Raw genomic sequence first — 23,619 nt, forward strand, 5'->3', positions numbered from 1 at the left:
AACACACTTAAAAGTCTACTCTACAGTCGCACTCCTGTGCAGTGGGAAGACAGTCATCTAATCAGGACTGACGTGCACACAGTGCCCGTTCAGAATCAGTTGCCAAGTGCATGCTTAACCCCTTTGTGAAGAGTTAAACATACAGTTACATCTAATCATTTTCACAGTAATAAATTGCTCTAACAAACAAGGGCATTTTATTATGGCATTCTGATGTCCCTTTCTATGAACTTGTATGTAAAACTGTGTGGCTCTACATATAAAAAAAAAAAAATAGGCTACAAACCTGAACATAATGGTGCATCTCTATCTCACTAGGTTAAAAGCGTGTCATTATTGTTAGGTTACAATTCACATACAGTGCATGTAATGCTCTTTCATTCCATCTCTCAGTAGCAGCAAGTGAATTCTGCTGTTATCAATAGCAGCATTTCTTAGGAGAGGAACTTAAGATTTATAAATAAAACAACCTATGCTACAGCATTCTATTTACCAATCAGTAAATACACTGCCAAGGCATAATATCATACTAAGTACAGTACATTCTCTAGAATAAAAGCAATACCTTCGTTCAGAACAAAAAAATAAAATAAATAATAAGTGCAAATACCTAAATATAGGCAAAAGAAGCAACTGTTCTTGCCTGTTTTAAACGTGCAAAGCTTAAAAAAAGGTCAAATGCTTTAAACATCTCTGAAGTCCAATCATTCTCTCGGTTTAGAAATGTATAGTCTACACAAAATCATAAATGTGCCTCTCAACAGAGGTTGGATATTTAAATATAGTAACCACAGCCATGTGATGTTTTTGTTTTGCAGACTAAGTAAGCCTGGGTGCATTTTAGTTTACATGATTTAAACTATAGTGCAATAGGATGGTGCTATTTTTATGAAACAACTAGACAAAACTAACTGATGATAACCATGCATATGAATTGTGTCCTTGCCCATAGAAATATAACATTGTTAAAAGCATTGTGACCAAATTGCTAGTTAAAACAAGAAACAGTTTTCCATTAAGAATCTGCATATACAATTAAATAAAAACCTCTACTTGCAAAGCATTAAAATAATTCAGAAAATGAGTCCATTTAAATAACATTTCCTTGTTTCTACACCCTGTACAATACATTCAAAAAGACATTCTAAAACAACTCAGCCAGCTTTTCTGAGAGTAAAAAATACTGTTACATTCTAATTTGGAAAATCTAATTCTACCTTTACTATAAGTACCATTTGTTTATAAATATGTAACACTGTAGCTTGTTCTGTGATCTACAAAAAATAATATGAAGTAGTGCAACATCCTAACTTTTTTGCAGAATGTACCAAAATATTGTCTCTTAAGATTTAAAAATAATTCAACAAAAAGCTCATATACAAAAACACGTTTCAATGTCTTACATTAAAGATGCCCTGTTCCAATGCTAATTTTAACACAGAATATGGTTGAATAAATGTTGAAAATCAGTTGTCTGAAGAAGAAAAAAGTCAGTTTCTTTAAAAATATACATGCCTAAAATATGCATGAAATTTCTTGTGTTTTAAGGGGTTAACTCACATTTAAATTACAACTACACAGTGTTAGGTGAAGAATACTTAATGTAGTTTTCTGATTTCAAAGCAATCTGGTGAACACTTTGGTAAAATCTATACACACACACACATATATATATATATAATATATATATATATATATATATATATATATATATATATAACACATACATAGACACACACAGATTCCCTTTATATTGAGCAGTGAGGTTGGTAATCTGATGTAGTTCACCTGTTTTAGCCAAGACCGACATTCAGTCCGATTCAGTTATTTTTCATTAAAAACATCAGTCTCTGCAAATATGGAAGATAAAATCAATTTCCTTCTCCATGTTTCTATTTTGATTTCCATGTTTGTAATAAAGAAAACAGTTCCTCAATGATTCCATGTGAGGCAAAGAAACCAACGACTTTGCTGTTTTTGGAGTTGGTTATAATTAGTAGTAATGCTGAAAGGTTTACCTTGTTTTAAAAAGCAGTGCAGGACATAAAATTGATATAAAATTACAAAAGTCTTATTTTAGTGCACAGAGTTAATAAAAGGGGTTCAATGAGCTCCTCCAATTATAGTTCTACATTCATAAAACTAGGTGTCTTGATGTAGTGCTGGTTGTTGGTTTGAAGGCACCAAGATATTGTCTTGCTTGCTCCGTCATGATTAGCTGATCTTCGGTCTTTCCATAAACAACTGCTTCCCATTCACCTATTGACTGAAAATAATTGTATGTTAATGTGTGCAATTCCAGTCAATGAGACCAGCAACAATACAAGAAATCACAATGCTTATAGCCTTATCAAGGTTACCAAAGCAAAAGACCACACAGAATATTTTTAAATTGTATTGTGTTTGGAGCCACCATATCCCTACTCTATGACAGGGGCTTGCTTAGCACATATACTATATATCAAATTTAAGAAAAAAAAAAACAGAAGCCATAAATAACTTTTTTTAATATTTTTTTTATATGACAGGCAAGGGTTTTTGTATATGTGTTCACCCCCGGGCCATTGACTTACTTACCACCCAGACTAAATTTAAGCCAACATTAAGCTAAAATTAACTAATATTTTTGTCAATGTTGCACAAATTATCAGTAAATAAATTTAATGTTAAATTATGAAATTAAGTATGTGCTTTGGATAGCTTAAGTAACATTTATAAATAACAGAATATTATAACATTGCAAAGTTACTTCAGAATGCCACCTGGCTGGCAAGGTATTCTTTGGAGAACACTTAAGATATATGTAAACTAGTCTTAAAAATGGAAAGACAAAAGGTGTTTTTTTTGTTTAGAGCTAATTTTCAAACAGAATAACTATACGAAAAAATCAGCAAAATTCTGTGAAATTTTAATATATATATATATATATATATATATATTAGGCCTGTCAAAAATAATCGTTTTGACGATGCATCGCGATGTGGCATGAAACTATTCTGCATCGATGCGCTGAGACGCGATAATCGATTTAACGTTACCCACGTGACCAGCCTCCAGGACAAGTAACAGAAAGTGCGCGGTACAGCGTTTTGACGTCACTGACGTCACGTCACCCAATAAAGCAACATGGGCAGTCTCTGGAAGTGCCGAAGTTACGCAGTAGGAGCAAAGCAGGAGTGTGTTGCCTGAGATTGATGATGTTGAATGTGATGACGATTCCGACTCAGAGTATACACGGCGGTATACAGCTACACGGCGGGCTCATTTTTATTTTGTGGGAGACAGAGGAGGAGACCTATGGTGAGAATTAGACTAACCAACTGCTTAATTACCAAAACGTCGTACATTTTGCCAATGCCATGCCATAATTGCCATTGCCATGCCTATTGCCTCAATGCCTAGTGCCTACTTGCCATAGGTAAACTAATTATTAACTTACTTAAAGAGCAAATCAATAAGGGGTACACATTTATTACACAATAAGGGGTACAATTAAATACTTGCCTTATTTACTTAACGTAGTATGTACTACTACTACTACTGCTGAGCTGACTGAGGCTCAGGCTGCTGCATAATTAATTGCTGCATTATTGAATAATATTGCATATATAAAAAATGTATTCTAAATAAATATAGTATACTATTATTGTCTAATGTCTCTATTAGTCTAATCTGTATCTATCTATATCTACATGTTTTTCACATGGATGGATGGCCTGGTCTGAACTTCTAATATTTTAATAATATACACTTTTTATATATAATAATAGTATTTATTTTTTTAATATAATAAATTTTATATATGCAATTTAATATGCAATTGCATGCATGTGCTGACTCTGAGTGCTCTCTTAAAAGATGCCAATCCGAAGAACCCAATCCTTGTTTTTATTTTATAAGTTAACAAAACTTAACAAGGCTAAAAGCTGCATTTTTTAAACATACTAAACTAAAGGCCATAAAACCCATTTTGTGATTCAAGAAAGTGCATGCAATTTTAAACAACTTTCCCTATTATATAATTTGCTTATCCTTTGTTGAAATGCATAGCCTCCTCCTTGTGCACTAAGTATTATATAGTAAGTAATGTGTGTGCTGTGCAATGCATTGCTAATATGTCATCAACAAACGATATCTGAGAAGTATGAAGCAAATTAAATAATAGAAGTTAGTTATGATGTTTATTTAAAATTGTATTCTCTATCTGAATCATGAAAGTAAATGTTTGGGTTTCATTGCACCTTTAAGTGTGTAATATATTACAGTAATTTACAGTGTCAGTGAGTGATGTCCCCTGCAATGCAATTTGTTTTAAAATTTATGTTCGCAAAATGTATGGCATTGGCAAAGTAGTTGAAGTTACTAGTACTTGTTGATTTTACATTTGCGGCTTGACATCTTGACAACTGGAACTTAGTGTTTTTTCTTTTTTTTTTTTAATACTGACAGAGTTCGACGTTGACAACAACATCATCCGTCACATATGTACATGTCATGCTAAAATGACAGAGGGAGACAAAAAAGATAGAGAGGTAAAAAATGCACCTAGCATTTTAAAAGCAAGCATCTGGGCACATTTTGGATTTTATGAACATACTGGAAAGCACGAATTGGACAAGACACACGCGGTTTGTAAAGCCTGTCACACAAAAATTAAATACCTAGGAATACTACTAACTTGAGAAATCACGTTAGACGTTTTCACTCTGAGATGCTAACCCCTGCCGCTGCCGCCAGTGCCACTGCCAAGGAAATAACAAGACTAGCTGAAGCTCATCAGCCAAGAATTGATGCAATGCTGTCAACTTTGCCGCCCAACTCTGAAAAAGGGAAGAGAATAACCAAAGCTGTGGCAACTTTCATAGCGAAGGACCTACGGCCTTACTCTGTTGTGGAAAATCTTGGGTGTCGCAACCTGTTGAAGACGCTAGAGCCACGTTATAAGATCCCGTCACGCAATCACTTAACAGAAAACGTTATACCTGCACTCTACCACGAAACAAAAGCTCAGGTAATTGCATCAATGAGCCAAGCCAGTCGAGTCGCAATAACGCGTGATTCATGGACTTCAGTCACGACGGAGTCTTATGTAACAGTAACTGAACATTACGTTAGCAAGGACTGGAAGATCTTGTCGCATGTGCTGCAAACGAGAGCAGTTTATGAGTCTCACACGGGTTCTCATCTGGCGGAGCTACTGTCTCGTGTCGTGGAAGAATGGCAGCTGTCCGATAAATCTGTAGTGCTTGTGACCGACAATGCGTCGAACATGATTGTTGCTGCTCAAGTTGGAAAATTCCCTCATGTAAAATGCTTCGCCCATACACTGAATCTCGCATCCCAGCGGGCGCTGAAAGTGGCCACGCTCTCCAGGCTTTTAGGCAGAGTGCGACGAATATCAACATTTTTTCACCGCAGCACTACAGCAAACCACTGTCTGAAAGAAAAACAGAAATGTCTTGGCCTGAAGAATCATAAGCTGATAACTGATGTGACAACAAGGTGGAACAGCTCATATGACATGGTCGAGAGGTTCCTAGAACAGCAACCTGCAATCTGTGCCACATTGTTGTCTCCAGAAGTCAGAAAAAGTGAGTCAGATCTCTGCACTCTCAACGAAACAGATGTGTCAAATGCAGAGGATGCTGTGAGTGCATTAAAGCCAATGAAAGATGCAACCACACTGATGTCAGAAGAGCGCAATCCAACTGTTTCTCTCATTGCCCCTCTAAATGCACAACTGCTCCAGAACATGACAGACACCATGGGAGACACACCCATGATCCATGAGATCAAGAATGCCATCAAAACAGATCTCCTGAAGAGGTACAGCAGTGAGGCGAAGATACTTTATACAGCCTCTGCCCTGGATCCTCGTTTTAAGGGACTGCCTTTTATTCTCACAGAGGAGGAGAGATTGGAGATATACAGAGGAGTGACTGAGGAGGCTGCATCCTTGGAGGTAATTTTAATTGCATCATGTTTCTTGAAAAATGTATAAATTGAAAACAAACATAAAACATACCATCCATAACAAAATAGGCTTAGCTAGCAGTAGCTTGATTAGTAGCTAGTTTAATGGGTACAAGGTTTATTATATAAGTCAGTTCGAAAACGCCACAGTCAGTCAACTTTCCTCCTCCTCCGTCCACTCCCGAGTCCTTCCTAATAGATGTGAGCTGTTGCATGCATTTATTTATGCATTACTGTCTCTCTGAGAGTGAGCACACACATAGCATTAGCTGGCTGGCTGCTCGAGGTAATAATGAATGCTATTTTTTCTATTCTTTTGTTCAAACACAGATTGAGTGTACTAGTACAGTTACATCTAGGAGGACAAAACGTGGATGAAGTGCCACTGCCTGAGGGAAAAGAAACTCTGGAAGAAGAATCACCCATCGAGGAGGATAACCCTTCTCCTCCCAAAAGAAAGTCCACATCGCTGCTCATGACTTTGCTGGGACAGTCTTTCACTGACACTGAAGGTACAATAGAACCCAAGACCCCCTATGCCAAGGCTGAAGAGGAAATAGAGAAATATTGTAAAGCCCCATCTCTGCATCTCACTAAAGACCCTTTGAAATGGTGGCATGTACACGAGGTCATATTTCCCCTCCTCTCTCATTTGTCAAAGCGATACTTGTGTATCCCAGGTACAAGCGTGTCTGCAGAGCGGGTTTTCTCCACTGCAGGAGATGTGGTAACGGCAAAAAGAAGCACCTTCAAACCAGAGCATGTGGATCAACTAGTGTTCTTACAGAAAAACCTACATATTCCATAATTCTGAGTAGTGATTCAGGTTTATAATATTAATATTTAATGTTTTTTGGCACATCCAGAAGAATGTGCTGTGTGCCCCACTGCCCAGTGCAGACTACTGTTAAGTTATTTTATATTTGTTACTGTTATATAGCTTATAGCTTTTTGAAAAATGAAGCTTAAAACCTTGAGTAAATCTTTGTTGGATCACAAAATATACTAGTACACTACACAACACGACCGACCACGTCACTCACTGTCACAGTCACACACAAACAATACAAAAGAAACAACACACAACTGCACACACCTCATGTGTGCGTGTCAGTGTCACCCTTCACCATGATTCACTCTTTTTATGATGTGTGTTTTTTTTGGTATTGTTTGACTGTGTGTGACTGTGACTGTGTGTGTGTTGTGTAACAATATATTTGTGATCCCATAAAGATAATCAAAGTTAGTAAATCTAGTAGTTCAATGCTACTTGTTGTATAATGTCTATTACTACTTCTAGTGTTACTGTGATGTTTGCCAATCAGGAAGTGCTCTGTTTTGTAGATGTTGTGCTATTGTTTACAGCACACCCCTGTTTTGTTTGCAATGCAGTGAGTGCATACATAGTGCATACATAGTGCATAAGGGATTATTAATATTATTCAGTTATTCACACTAAAAATTGTCTATTTTAAATAGACCCTTTAAGAAAGATATCATATGTTTTTGTTTATGATCCCAATCCCAAATGCCATCCCACTCCCAGGCAGATCTGTAGGGGTTAACCTAATATAACCAACCAGTTAACAATAACAATGTGTGTACTGTCTAACTGTCTTTATGAGTGTGTGAGTGTGACTGTGAGTGAGTGAGTGCCAGTTTGAAAAGTTTGTATGTATCTATCTATGAGTGTGTGTGAGATGAGTGTCTTAACTGCCTTTGAATGTTTTTGTTTGTATGTGATTGTGTGTCTGTCCCAGTGTCTAAGTGTCTATGAGTGTGAGTGTGACTGTGGCTGACTGGCTGTGGTGCCTTTGAATGTTTTTGTTTGTGTGTGTGTCCCACTGTGTCTCTAGTGTCTGAGTGTCTAGTGAGTGTGACTGTCTAACTGTCTATATGAGTGTGCAGAGAGTGAGACTGAAGCCAAACCACTATAGAGGAAGGAAAAGCCTTGAGTAAACCTTGAGTAAATCTTGGATCACAAATATACTGTACACTACAGACAGTACAGCCCACACACACACAACAGCACAATACAAAAATAAAGCACACACACCTCAGGTGAGTGGCGTGCCACCCTTTCTTCACCATGATTTACTCCTTGATGTCTGTGTCCTTTTTTATGTATTGTTTGTTTGTGTGTGACTGCTGTGTACTGTTCAGTGACAGACTCAGTCACTGTTCAGTTGTGTGTAGTACTGCTTTAACAGTAACTAATAACCAACTAATTATATTTGTGATCCCATAAAGATAATATAATCATCAAGAAGAAACTGTAGTTATAGTAGTTCAGTTCAATGCTACTTGTTTTAAATGTCTCTCTCTCTAGTACTACTGTAAGTCTGTAACTGTGTAAACTAATTGTATATGTCACAATCACATGTGTGTTGTGTGCACACTCTGTGCTGTGTGTTGTGTTCCAGATTCTTCACGTGATGTTTGCCACAAATTGACAGTCATGAAGGCACAGTGGACTGCACCTATAATTTTGTACCTATAAGGGATTTATGTTTTGTTTTCTGAGAACAATTTTCACACAAATAAGGTATTATGGTGGTAACTTAAGCTTAACCTATCTATTTTGGTTTTAATTTAATGTCTATTATTATATTATTATTAAGTAAGTAAAGACATTAAATTAAAACCAACATAGATAGGTTAGACATTTATTTGTTGTTCATGTTTCTTTACAAGTGTATAGTGTACTTACTATATATAATATATACATTTAAATATTTTCTTTTATTGAAGAAGTACACTGTGACTGTGAGCACTGCACTTTTTACACTACGTACTGTGTAACTACAGTTTGATGCCATAATATTGTTTCCAAACCAATACAATTGCCATTTAGTATTTACTGTTCTATAAACTGTTGTTGTCTGCTGTGTTCAGACTTTGCCACAGAAAGAGTGTCCTTTTTTGAGCTAATAAAATAAAAAAAGAGTTTATTTCAATATTTTGACTGCTTGAATTTTTTTTTCTGAAAAATTAAAAAATTGGGCAGAAATAGTGCAGTAATCGTGATGCATCGCGATGCATCGTAGAATCGAATCGTATCGAATCGTTACGATGATAATCGTAATCGAATCATGAGACAGGTGAAGATGCGCAGCTCTAATATATATATATCTCAATTGATTTAATGAAGCCATTCTGATAATCTCAGAAAGCCAACAGGAAAAATTATTGTATTGGAAAAAAAGAGAAAAAACATAATTTATGCTTACCTGATAAATTCCTTTCTCCTGTAGTGTAGTCAGTCCACGGGTCATCCATTACTTATGGAATATATATCTCTTCCTAACAGGAAACTGCAAGAGAATTACCCAGCAGAGCTGCTATATAGCTCCTCCCCTCACATATCATATTCAGTCATTCGACCAAAGCAGACGAGAAAGGAGGAACCATAGGGTACAGTGGTGACTGGAGTTTAATTAAAATTTAGACCTGCCGTAAAAACAGGGCAGGCCGTGGACTGACTACACTACAGGAGAAAGGAATTTATCAGGTAAGCATAAATTATGTTTTCTCCTGTTAAGTGTAGTCAGTCCACGGGTCATCCATTACTTATGGAATACCAATACCAAAGCTAAAGTACACGGATGAAGGGAGGGACAAGGCAGGAACATTAAACAGAAGGAACCACTGCCTGAAGTACCTTTCTCCCAAAAATAGCCTCCGAGGAAGCAAAAGTGTCAAATTTGTAAAATTTTGAAAAAGTGTGAAGCGAAGACCAAGTCGCAGCCTTGCAAATCTGTTCAACAGAGGCCTCATTTTTAAAGGCCCAGGTGGAAGCCACAGCTCTAGTAGAATGAGCTGTAATCCTTTCAGGAGGCTGCTGTCCAGCAGTCTCATAGGCTAAGCGTATTATGCTACGAAGCCAAAAGGAGAGAGAGATAGCCGAAGCCTTTTGACCTCTTCTCTGTCCAGAGTAAACGACAAACAGGGAAGAAGTTTGACGAAAATCTTTAGTTGCCTGCAAATAGAATTTCAGGGCACGGACTACGTCCAGATTATGCAAAAGTCGTTCCTTCTTTGAAGAAGGGTTAGGACACAGAGATGGAACAACAATCTCTTGATTGATATTCCTGTTAGTAACTACCTTAGGTAAGAACCCAGGTTTAGTACGCAGGACTACCTTGTCTGAATGAAAAATCAGATAAGGAGGATCACAATGTAAGACAGATAACTCAGAGACTCTTCGAGCCGAGGAAATAGCCATCAAAAACAGAACTTTCCAAGATAACAGCTTGATATCAATGGAATGAAGGGGTTCAAATGGAACGCCTTGAAGAATATTAAGAACTAAGTTTAAGCTCCACGGCGGAGCAACAGACTTAAACACAGGCTTAATCCTAGTTAAGGCCTGACAGAAAGCCTGAACGTCTGGAACTTCAGCCAGACGTTTGTGTAGAAGAATAGACAGAGCAGAAATCTGTCCCTTTAACGAACTAGCAGATAAGCCCTTTTCTAAACCCTCTTGTAGAAAGGACAATATCCTAGGAATCCTAACCTTACTCCATGAGTAACTCTTGGATTCGCACCAATGTAAATATTTACGCCATATCTTATGGTAAATTTTTCTGGTAACAGGCTTCCTAGCCTGTATTAAGGTATCAATAACCGACTCCGAGAAGCCACGCTTTGATAGAATCAAGCGTTCAATCTTCATGCAGTCAGCCTCAGAGAAATTAGATTTGGATGGTTGAAAGGACCCTGAATTAGAAGGTCCTGTCTCAGAGGCAGAGACCACGGTGGACAGGACGACATGTCCACTAGGTCTGCATACCAGGTCCTGCGTGGCCACGCAGGCGCTATCAGAATCACCGAAGCTCTCTCCTGTTTGATCTTGGCAATCAAACGAGGAAGCATCGGGAATGGTGGAAACACATAAGCCATGTTGAAGACCCAAGGGGCTGTCAGAGCATCTATCAGCACCGCTCCCGGGTCCCTGGACCTGGATCCGTAACAAGGAAGCTTGGCGTTCTGACGAGATGCCATGAGATCCAGATCTGGTTTGCCCCAACGATGAATCAGTTGAGCAAAGACCTCCGGATGAAGTTCCCACTCCCCCGGATGAAAAGTCTGGCGACTTAGAAAATCCGCCTCCCAGTTCTCCACGCCTGGGATGTAGATCGCTGACAGGTGGCAAGAGTGAGACTCTGCCCAGCGAATTATCTTTGAGACTTCCAACATCGCTAGGGAACTTCTGGTTCCCCCTTGATGGTTGATGTAAGCCACAGTCGTGATGTTGTCCGACTGAAATCTGATGAACCTCAGAGTTGCTAACTGAGGCCAAGCTAGGAGAGCATTGAATATTGCTCTTAACTCCAGAATATTTATTGGGAGGAGTTTCTCCTCCTGAGTCCATAATCCCTGAGCTTTCAGGGAATTCCAGACTGCTCCCCAGCCTAGAAGGCTGGCGTCTGTTGTTACAATCGTCCAATCTGGCCTGCGAAAGGTCATCCCCTTGGACAGATGTGGCCGAGAAAGCCACCATAGAAGAGAATCTCTGGTCTCTTGATCCAGATTTAGTAGGGGGGACAAATCTGAGGAATCCCTGTTCCACTGATTTAGCATGCACAATTGCAGCGGTCTGAGATGCAGGCACGCAAATGGTACTATGTCCATTGCCGCTACCATTAAGCCGATTACTTCCATGCACTGAGCTACTGACGGGTGTGGAATGGAGTGAAGGACACGGCAAGCATTTAGAAGTTTTAATAACCTGGCCTCTGTCAGGTAAATTTTCATCTCTACAGAATCTATAAGAGTCCCTAGAAAGGGAACTCTTGTAAGTGGTAATAAAGAACTCTTTTCCACGTTCACCTTCCACCCATGCGACCTCAGAAATGCCAGAACTATCTCTGTATGAGACTTGGCAGTTTGAAAACTTGACGCTTGTATCAGAATGTCGTCTAGGTACGGAGTCACCGCTATGCCTCGCGGTCTTAGTACCGCCAGAAGTGAGCCTAGAATTTTTGTAAAGATTCTTGGAGCCGTAGCTAAGTCCAGGAGATATCCCTGAGATATGATCTCCAACGCCCAGGGATCCTGGACATCTCTTGCCCAAGCCTGGGCGAAGAGAGAAAGTCTGCCCCCCACTAGATCTGTTTCCGGATAGGGGGCACTCTCTTCATGCTGTCTTGGGGGCAGCAGCAGGTTTCTTGGCCTGCTTGCCCCTGTTCCAGGACTGGTTAACTTTCCAGCCCTGCCTGTAACGAGCAACAGCTCCTTCCTGTTTTGGAGCGGAGGAAGTTGATGCTGCTCCTGCCTTGAAGTTACGAAAGGCACGAAAATTAGACTGTTTGGCCTTTGATTTGGCCCTGTCCTGAGGTAGAGCATGGCCCTTACCTCCCGTAATGTCAGCAATAATTTCTTTCAAGCCAGGCCCGAATAAGGTCTGCCCTTTGAAAGGAATATTAAGCAATTTAGAAGTCACGTCAGCTGACCAGGATTTAAGCCATAGCGCTCTGCTCGCTTGGATGGCGAATCCGGAGTTCTTAGCCGTAAGTTTGGTTAAATGCACAACGGCATCAGAAACAAATGTGTTAGCTAGCTTAAGTGTTTTAAGCTTGTTGATTATTTCATCCAATGGAGCTGAGCGAATGGCCTCTTCCAGAGACTCAAACCAGAATGCTGCAGCAGCAGTGACAGGCGCAATGCATGCGAGGGGCTGTAAAATAAAACCTTGTTGAACAAACATTTTCTTAAGGTAACCCTCTAATTTTTTATCCATTGGATCTGAAAAGGCACAACTATCCTCCACCGGGATAGTGGTACGCTTAGCTAAAGTAGAAACTGCTCCCTCCACCTTAGGGACCGTCTGCCATAAGTCTCGTGTGGTGGCGTCAATAGGAAACATTTTCCTAAATATGGGAGGAGGGGTAAAAGGCACACCCGGTCTATCCCACTCCTTGCTAATAATCTCTGTAAGCCTTTTTGGTATAGGAAATACGTCAGTACACACCGGTACCGCATAGTATCTATCCAACCTATATAATTTCTCTGGAATTGCAACCGTGTTACAATCATTCAGAGCCGCTAATACCTCCCCTAGCAATGTGCGGAGGTTCTCTAGCTTAAATTTAAAATTGGAAATCTCTGAATCCAGTCTCCCTGGATCAGATCCGTCACCCACAGAATGAAGCTCTCCGTCCTCACGTTCTGCAACTGTGACGCAGTATCTGACATGGCTCTCATCTCATCCGCGCGCTCTGTCCTTAACCCAGAGCTATCGCGCTTGCCTCTTAATTCTGGCAACTTAGATAATACTTCTGTCATAACAGTAGCCATGTCTTGCAAAGTGATTTGTAAGGGCCTCCCTGATGTACTTGGCGCCACAAAATCACGCACCTCCTGAGCGGGAGGCGAAGGTACTGACACGTGAGGAGAGTTAGTCGGCATAACTTCCCCCTCGTTGTCTGGTGATAATTTCTTTACATGTAAAGATTGACTTTTATTTAAAGTAGCATCAATGCAATTAGTACACAAATTTCTATTGGGCTCCACATTGGCCTTTAAACATAGTGAACAAAGAGATTCATCTGAGTCAGACATGTTTAAACAAACTAGCAATGAGACTAGCAAACTTGGAAATACTTTTCAAAATTAATTTACAAGCAATATAAAAAACGTTACTGTGCCTTTAAGAAGCACAAAAAAACTGACACAGTTGAAATAACAATGACCAAAATAGTTATAGCAACCAAATTTTCACAGTAAATGTATTAAGTTAGCAAAGCATTGCACCCACCAGCAAATGGATGATTAACCCCTTAGTACCCAAAAACGGATAACAATTATATAATTAACGTTTTTCTCACAGTCAAATACACTGTCACAGGACTACTGTGACTGATTACCTCCCTCAAAATGGATTTTGAAGACCCCTGAGCTCTCTAGAGACGATCTGGATCATGGAGGATGAAGTAGACAGATTGTGACTGAATTTTTACTGCGCAAAAAAGCGCTAAAATAGGCCCCTCCCACTCATATTACAACAGTGGGGAAGCTCAGAAACTGTTTCTATGCAGAAAACAAAAATGGCCATGTGGTAAAAATCATGCCCTAATAAGTTTTATCACCAAGTACCTCACAAAAACGATTAACAAGCCAGTAAACGTTTTAAACATACATTTGAAAGTTATGTATTATTATTAATAAGCCTGCTACCAGTCGCTTTTACTGCAGTTAAGGCTCATACATTATTTCAGTATTAATAGTATTTTCAGAGTCAATTCCATTCCTTAGAAAAATACATTCAGTGTACACACACACACACACATCAGCCTGATACCAGTCGCTATCACTGAATTTAAGGCTGAACTTACTTTACAATGGTATCAGCAGTATTTTCTCAGTCAATTCCATTCCTCAGAAAATAAATTACTGCACATACCTCATTTGTTGCAGGGGGGCCCTGCATGCTATTCCCCTTCTCTGAAGTTACCTCACTCCTCAGATGAGAAACAGCCAGTGGATCTTAGTTACGTCTGCTAAGACCATAGAAAAACCCAGGCAGATTCTTCTTCTAATGCTGCCTGAGAATAAACAGCACACTCCGGTGCCATTTAAAATAACAAACTTTTGATTGTAGAAATAAACTAAGTTAAAAAACACCACAGATCTCTCACAGCTTCCTTTTAGTTAGGCTGCAAGAGAATAACTGAATATGATATGTGAGGGGAGGAGCTATATAGCAGCTCTGCTGGGTAATTCTCTTGCAGTTTCCTGTTAGGAAGAGATATATATTCCATAAGTAATGGATGACCCGTGGACTGACTACACTTAACAGGAGAAAAGGAGATTGAAAGAATTGGTAAGAGAGACAATTAGTTATAAATAAAACCTCTATACACACACATACTTAAATTTGTTTAACATACTTGAAATGGTTTTTCCAATTTGACATTTTGTAAATCAGGATTGGATTTTTTCTTCTGCAGAAAATGTACTTGTTCTCCCTCAACATCGAGGTTACCTTTCCAGTCTGATCTCTCCACTAATGGGATCATTAATAATGGTGTTGAAAGCATGTTTTCATTCTGACAAAAAAATAAATACATTTTCATTAGAGAAATTAAACTATAAATATTCTGTCATAAATATGAACGTGCAGCAGTTAAATAAATGTGTGTATGCACATATAGATTATATATATATATATATATATATATATATAGATTATATATATATATATATATATATATATATATATATAGAGAGAGAGAGAGAGAGAGAGAGAGATAGATAGATAGACAAACAACCGGGTAATCGTGCAAAATCATAAGTCTTTTAATCTTAGCAAGTGAGGGTAGGCTTCATAATACACTGTCTTTAGTGAACCTAGTGCAGTAACTTAACGTACTTAAGTTATGAGTTATTTTTACTTTATTTTATCCTTAAGCAAACCTTGTGAATTATCTATGAACCTGGTGCTTCTATTTTTTTTATTTTTTTATTTATGTTTTCTTTTTATTTTCAATACAATATGAACAGCAGTTTTGAGTCGCAGCTCAACAATGAAATCAAGAAACGATACATATATTAAGCTAAACATAATCAATCATCTTATGGTTTGAGGAATTGTCAATTATTACGTGAACAAACCATAGTCCAATGCTCTTTAGTTTCTTCATCATGTGCTAAAGAATTAGAGTTCCTTGTTGAAGAGGATGTTGAGAGTTAGAAAAAGTAAAGGAACCCCTGTTGTCTCAAAGATAGGACTAGTGGTTTATCCTACCTTAGTAGGTAACTCAGGGGGGAGCCCTCGAGACGTGGTATGTCAAATATATGTATCATTGAAAACAATTTTTATTTCAAGAAGCATACAACTTAGATAGGGGAAATGGAAAAGAAGCAGAGGGAAGGGAGAAACAGGGAAAAGTTTAAGAGTAGAAACAGCAGGGTTGGTAGGGTGCCAATGCTTTTGCTGGGCGTGGTTTAAGCGCTATTATAGGTGAAAGACTCCCACAGGAAAAGCATATCTTGGTATAAAGAGATTTGTCCCAATTTAAGGTAGTATAATCTCTCCAAGAGATTTTTGTGAACTAGTGTTGTCCATTCTTGGGTGGAGGGTGTCAATGCCGTTTTCCATTTTCTAGGGATTAACTGGTTTGCAGCATTTAGCATTATTTGGAAAAGGTGTTTTCTTATTTTGCAATTGATATCAGGGGGTTGGCATAGTAAGACTAAATCTGGGGACTAAATTTGTGCCCAGAGTTCTATTGATGTTTTCAAAAATTTGTGTCCAAAAAGGTTTTATATATACACAGTCCCACCAAATGTGTGTGATGTGTCCTTCTTGAGTGCATCCTCTCCAGCAGGTTGGAGATGAGTTTTTATAGATAGATTTCAACCTTGCTGGTGTCAGGTACCATCTCATCATTATTTTGATATTGGTCTCTTTAGCATGTGCTGAATGTGCTGAGTGTGCTAGGTTGTCAAATCTACGTGTCCAAAGTTTTGGGGGTGTGTGCACCTCTAATTCTAGGTCCCATCTTTTGGTGTAAGTCGGGAGATGTGGGAAAGTCTCATGTAGAATTAATTTATGTAATTTGGAGATGGTGCCACGTAGGTTTCCTGTTGTATGACACATTTGTTCAAAAGGAGTAAGTGGACGTGTCAAGTCTTTCATGCATTTGTGCGTAGCTATATAATGTCTAATTTGGTGGAATCGGAGCCAAGAAGATAGAATTGGGTGGTTTAAGGTTTCAAGTTGGGAAATAGATTTAAGGTTATGGCTACCATCCGTTAAAAGAGATATGGGAAGGGGTTTATACGGGTTTGTAAGATGGGTTAAGGATTGAGTAAGTCTCGGTGGGAATTCTGGATTGTTTAGGATTGTGGTTAGGGGGGAGAACTTGGAAGATATTTTGTTTGGGGATTTGTTGGTTCGTCTCCAGTCTGACCATGTTTCATTTGTGATAGAGGAGGATGAAATTACGTACTTGTTGAAGTACCCGGGGTTCCAGCAAATCTCGTCTAGTCTCTGTGATAATGATAGGGTGTTTTCCAGTTGTACCCAATTTTAGGACTAGGGCCGCTAAGCTTACACCATTCTGAAATTCTCTGCAATGAGACAGCTAATTTATAAGATCGAAGGTGTGGGACACCCAAGCCTCCTTCAGTGGGAAGTTTGTGTAGCGTATTTTTATTGATTCTAGGTGGCCTGCGCTTCCAAATATAATCGTTAATAATTTTTTGCAAGATATCTAAATCCTTTTGAATGCCTGGAATGGGGATTGTTTGAAGGATGTATAAAACTTTTGGAAGTAGGGTCATTTTTGTGGCATGGATCCTACCAAGCCATGAAATATTTTTAGGCATCCAAGCTGAAGTAAGACTCTTGAACTCTGAAATTAAGTTACCATAATTTTGTGAGCGGAGGTCTGTTATATTAGGGGTGATATTAATACCTAGGTATTTCAAATATTTTGTTTGTGGTTTTAGGGGGCAAGTCAATTTTAACTCTTCTAGGAGTTGGGTGGTAAGGTTTATAGGCAGGTATTCTGATTTGGTCATATTAACCAGGAAGTTAGACACGGTCCCGTAGATGTCTAATTCCGAGATAGATGTCTTGAGAGAGGGGAGAGGGTTTGTGAGAGTAAGGAGTATGTCATCTGCGAAGATCGCAAGTTTGTAAGTTTGGTCATCGACTTTTATCCCTTGGATCAGGTGATTATGTCTTATTTTAGTAGCTAGCGGTTCTAGGGCTAAGATGAATAGGAGTGGGGATAATGGGCATCCCTGACGGGATCCATTTCTGATTTCAAAGGGGTCAGAGAGCGTGCCGTTGATTCTGACTTGAGCCGTCGGGTTGGTATATAGGGCTAGTATTTTCTGGATGAAGGGGTCAGGAAAATTAAATCGTCTTAGGGTTTCATGAAGAAAAGTCCAGTCCAGTCTGTCAAATGCCTTTTCGGCGTCGGTAGAGAGAAAAACAGTCGGGATTTTATTTTGTGATATAAATTCTAAAAGATTAAGGACTTTGACAGTGTTGTCTTTAGCCTCTCTGTGAGGTACAAAACCCACCTGGTCTTGGTGGATTAATAACGGTAGGATGTTGTTAAGTCGGGAAGCAAGGATCTTAGCGTAGAGTTTTAGGTCTATGTTGAGAAGGGAAATGGGTCTGAAGTTGGCTGGGGTGTCGGGAGGTTTACCTGGTTTGGCAATGACAGAAATATTGGCCTGTAGCATGCTATCTGGGAAAGGGTGCGAGTCAGAGATATAATTAAATAAGTCAGTTAAGTGTGGGACCAAAAGATCTGCAAATATTCTATAATATGAACCTGTGAACCCGTCCGGGCCAGGGGCTTTGTTTTGTTTTAATTGTCGTATTGCGTCCTTTACCTCTGAGGGGAGGATAGGTTTTTCCAGAAGTTCGCTTTGTTCAGGAGTCAGTTGTGTGAGTGTGGTATTCTCAAGGTATTGACGACATAATTGGCTGTGGGTTTGCGTGTTTCGGTTAGGATGTAAGTTGTATAGTTTGTGGTAAAAACTTTGGAACTCGTTCGCTATGGAAAGGGTGTCTTCTAGGTGTTTACCTTGCGTAGATTTTAATGAGTGTACATATGTTTTTTGTTGCTGTTTTTTTAAGGCTTTTGCAGCACCTGGTGCTTCTATAACCTAAAACATGGCCATGAAAAACATAAAATATGCTTACCTGATAATTTAATTTTCTTCCGTGGGAAAGCGTCCACAGCCGCATTCATTACTTGTGGGAAACAAGAACATGGCCACCAGGAGGAGGCAAAGACACACCAGCCAAAGGTTCAAACACTCCACCCACCTCCCCCATTCCCCAGCAATTCTGCCGACTAACAAGGAACAGTGGAATAAACATCAAGGTGAAAGGGTGACAGAACACTCTACACGAAAACGCCTCAAAAAACGTGCGGGGGGCTGTGGACTCTTTCCCACGGAAGAAAATGAAATTATCAGGTAAGCAAAATTTATGTTTGTCTTCCTAATGGGAAAGAGTCCCCAGCCACATTCATTACTTGTGGGAAAATTATACCCAAGCCAAAGAGGACACTGAATGCCAAGAACGGGAGGGTAAGAGGCGGCCCAATCTGAGGGCACCAGAACTGAACCACATTTAATAAAGAAAAAAAGTTCCGCTTCATCCAAAAACCAGGAACAAAGACCATGAAGAAAAATGGCTCCAAGGACACAAATAACAGTCCCAAGCCTGGCTAAAAACCACACGCAACGCAACTGAGCCAACAGGACTCGAAGCACACTATCACCCAAAGGCAGATCCCAGACACCCGCCCCATAAAGGGGCCCTGACCAACAAACTCCCCAAATGAAGAAGTAAGGTAGAGGCATAACTAACCAGAACTCTGTCCTCCAAAAAGACAGATCAATCTAGCTCGCGAGACTCAAGACAACCTCACCAGATACCCAGAAAAAAGGGCATCATCAGTCAAACGCGACCAGGGCGGAGATAGAAAAAGAGAACAAAATGTATCTCAAGAAACATAAAAACCACACAGACGGCTAAGTAGTATGCCATAGTGCAAGCCACAGAACTAAGGAGTTCGCCTCAAACCGTAGAAGAGACCAAGGCGCCTCCCGACGAAAACCCTGCAGCCCGGGATAAAAGGAGCCAGCAAAACTAAGTTCCTAGGTGAAACACCCCTCCATAGAGGAAAAATTCAGAGGATTCAACCCCCCCCCCCCCCGCGAACACCTCAACAGGGATGCATCCAAAAGAAAACAGAGGCATCTGACAAGTCGAAAGATGACCAGAACCACCTCTTGGGATCCTGAGATAAACAGGGACGTCGTCCATCACCGCAGAACCGCCGCGGCGAGGACCGCCCACACACGTAAAGACCAACCTGTCAACGACAGGAAAAGTCCAGGGACAGAGTCCCACTCCCCCATGAACGAGAGGGAAGAAAAATAACCAGCCACATCGAAAGAATGTGACCAGAACACGGGCAGAGTCCCACCAGAACCAGAGGAATCCCGAACCCAGAAGCCAATTCCCAAGAGTATCTCCATCCCTGAACCAGGGACTAACTAGGAAAACACCCACAGAGAAACAAAAGTCCCCCAAGGGAAGACTGAGGACAAGGGAACCTTGCCCACCGGACACAAAACTCGACCCAAGAATCAAAACGACCCAAAATGAGCCAGCCTCCAAAAGGAGCAGAAACTATCCAAGGAGCAATATCGGGCCCCACAACCGATGCTGTTGTGTAAGTTATGAGGACAAGCGACCCATACCAAGGCACTCCACAGGAATGCTGATTCAAGGTCAGAGCCCAACAGACTCCAAAGGAAGTGCAGAACACATTCCCTCATAGAACAAAGGCCCCGAACAGCCAGAAGAACGGACCAGAATCTCTAAAAGAGAGAAAATGAATAACCCCTTCCAGGCGCAACCCGAATACCGGAGGGAAAAAACGGGACAGGTATAAACGGAGCTATACCACACCACCCAGAAAACCCCCATCATATCACTGATTTGCAAGAGACCTGAAGGAGGAGGACGTCGCAGAGAGTCTTCCACGAACTGAAACCCCAAGTCGAACAAGACCTGAGCCAGACCCCGACCGAAATTCCAGTCCGACACTCCTCACCCGAGGAAGTAACCCGAAAAAAACAGGAATTCTAGAAAACCCAGAGAAAAAGGATCGCGAAAAACACAGAACCGATCTCAAGGTGATAGAACCCTCAATACAGAGTCAAACTCCGCAATATTCAGAAACTAGGGTCCCACGTCGGCCCAAGACCCAAAGAGGGTGGAATAGAATTCTGGAAAAAACAGAACCAGAACTCAGTTCCTGCCAAAGGAGACCTCCAGCAACAGCGGAGAGGCGAACCAGCTCCCCGCGTGGCAAGCCACAGGCTAGCCACCCAACAGCACAGCTGCCGTATCACAAAGAATGCAGGCAGAAACCAGTTATCTCTCGCCAACCGCTAATCCACAAAGGGATCCTTTAAAAGCGGAACGAAACGAGGTCCAGAGACCTGAGGAGCCTAAACCCCCCAAAGAGCAGCAAAATCCAAGACCAAGGTCCAAAACCGACCTAGCGGAGAAGGACCCGCTCACCTATCAGGAGAGGCAAAAGCGGCGGAAAACCACCAACACAAGCCCCGGGAATAGACTGGCTCCCAATCTATCCCAGTATTCGGACCCGAAAGTCCACAAGGTAGATGTATAGTTTAGTTTATGAAAATAAACAATATAACAAAAAAACAAAACACTCAAGGTCCCGCCGGACCTGCCAGACGCAACATGCGTCACTGACAAATTAACAAGGTGCACCCAAAACTCTGGACCTAACAAGTCCGTGAACAACTTACATGGAAGCAATAAAAGACAAGTCCATCCCAGAAATTCCTGAAGGAATAATCAAATAAAAAATTTCCTAACCGGATGAAAGAAAATAAGGCAGCCAGAAGGCATCCGCCAAAATAAAAAATCTGGGAAAAAACATGAGCGACCGACAGGAGATAATCCACTTAGTCTAGCTTGAAGCACCATTCGAGGACTGCACATTCCCCAACTGATAAAGGAAAGGATCCCCCAATAAGTCGAAAAGACGACTGAGTAAGACACGTAGCCACGCAATCCCATAATGAAAGGTGCAACATGGAGGAATATTCACCCCCCGGGGGAAACTGCATAGACCCACCCGAAGCCTGAACACCCGGGATAGTCGGGCAGGAACATAACCTCACAGAAACCTCTGGGTCCTGACCTGCCATCCCCAGGGGAAACAAACCGTCCTGAGCGGAGGGAAAATCAACATTAGGGTTACCCGTAAATGTAGTGGAAGGGTGCTGTTGGGAATCTGCCGAATGAGGGACAGAGTCCCCCGAGGCTGATGGCTCAGTAGGCTCCTGGTTCCCTGAGCCCGAGGAACCAGGCACTCTAAGGAGGCACAAGAGACAGGACTGATAGACATGCGTCAGTGGGGCCGAAGCACCTTCCTCACAAGAGGAAGAATTGGAATCAGAAACTACAAGTCTCAGCTTCAGAATCTTCCATGGCTAAAACCAAAGAGAAAAATAGGACACTATAAAAAACGAATGGCACCTGACACCTGACACCACCAATGGGGCACTCACCACCTCCTATGACCAGATCCAAACGAAACAGACTGTCTTTGTCGCCACACGGTCAGGAATTCCGGAACCCAGCGTAACAACGCCCGTTCATAAGGTGAACCATACAGTCCCAAAAAAGGGAGCCAGAAAAGGACGGCAATTAGGCCCCAGCAAATCCATCAAGCAATTCTCCTGAATTGCGAGATGTCTCAGCCCAGAGCCAATACCCACTACACAAAGTAGAGTGATCACATAAGAAACATGATTAAAGAACCCCTGCCTGTTCACAAAAACCCCCCTAAGGAAGGAATTATCCCATGATTCCCAGATCCGTACAGGGGAGCCTCACTGAGACCCATCTGTCATGTAACATAACATTCATATTGATAAAAAGAAATGATCTTACCGGAATCTACACTGTGGAACATGAACACGGCCCTTCAAGTGTGACGGATAGTAGCGTCGCCTCCACCATGGACTTGAGAGAAGACAGCAGGTAGCGAAGCGAAGGTTCGGCAACGCCAAGTGCTAGAGGAGCTGTTAATATGAGTCGGGATGGTGTCACAGAGAGAACTCCCACTGCATCTCCGGACTCTAACATTCACCCAGGCCCTCACTGAAAGACTAACAGGACTACTTAAAACTCCTGTCTCATTGCGAAGAGTAATACCCTCCATAAGAGACACACTTTTTTTGAGAAAAAATAAATTAAAATTATTGTTTTGTTAAACATTAAACTTCTGACACTTCTCTGCCAACCTCCAGGAACAAAAGGCAAAGAATGACTGGGGGAGGTGGGGGGAGTGTTTGAGCCTTTGGCTGGTGTGTCCTCCTGCTGGCAAGGTTCTTGTTTCCCACAAGTAATGAATGCGGCTGTGGACTCTTTCCCATTAGGAAGAAAAACAGCCACTTCAACCTCCCCCAAAAAACCAAACCCACTAAATACTATCTAATGCAGGAACATTGCATGAGCAAGAGGTGTTAACCAGGAACTGCAGTGAACTTCTCAGAAATAAGCTGTTTAAAGACAAAAATATTACACCCCTTAATTCCTACAATGCAGGTTCCAGAACAGAAGGTGTAATAAGCACAAAAAAACATTAAAAAATAAATAAATATACAATGTAAGAGAACGGGCAGGTTAATCAATGCACAAACAGGGTTATTGGTTGCAAAATTGAAAACCTTCCTCCTATAATATCCTAATTAGGCACAGCGAGGAAATATCTAAAATGTCAGCGAGCATACAGGGAAGTAAAAGAAGAAACACAATGTAATGTATGTGGCACATAGCTTGAATGCTCCCAAGAAATACTGGTCTATGAAATAACCCTAGAGAAAAAGCCCACTCACAGAGAATATACTCATTTCAATAAAACCTTCAGGAATAAATCTCTAGTTGGTGTTGGGACTGAGGTCAAAGGGTGGCTAGATTATTGCATTAACAGTAAATGTAAAAGGGTCACAATTTCTTTCACTAATCTTCATATTTTATATATATTGGCTCTCTCAAGCTATGTACCACAAACTTCTAAAACGTCTTCGTAGAACATAAAGAATGGGAGAGAACAT

At 40.6% G+C, this 23,619-nt stretch overlaps 1 protein-coding gene across 1 annotated transcript in view; it reads right to left on the reverse strand.

Annotated features, from left to right (window-relative positions):
* Positions 1–1,661: 1,661 nt before the first annotated feature.
* The window catches only part of MYBL1 (MYB proto-oncogene like 1), a 397,408-nt gene continuing 375,450 nt past the window's right edge, over positions 1,662–23,619 (reverse strand). Inside the window, exons 15-16 of the mRNA XM_053715092.1 lie at positions 14,865–15,023; positions 1,662–2,266 (exon numbers count right to left, since the gene is read on the reverse strand). Of these exons, the coding sequence (XP_053571067.1) occupies positions 2,135–2,266; positions 14,865–15,023 (291 nt within the window). The 3' untranslated portion in view covers positions 1,662–2,134. The remainder of the gene's footprint in view (positions 2,267–14,864; positions 15,024–23,619) is intronic.

Source organism: Bombina bombina, chromosome 5, assembly GCF_027579735.1.
Source record: "Bombina bombina isolate aBomBom1 chromosome 5, aBomBom1.pri, whole genome shotgun sequence".
In the NCBI taxonomy this organism is placed as follows: Eukaryota; Metazoa; Chordata; class Amphibia; order Anura; family Bombinatoridae; genus Bombina; species Bombina bombina.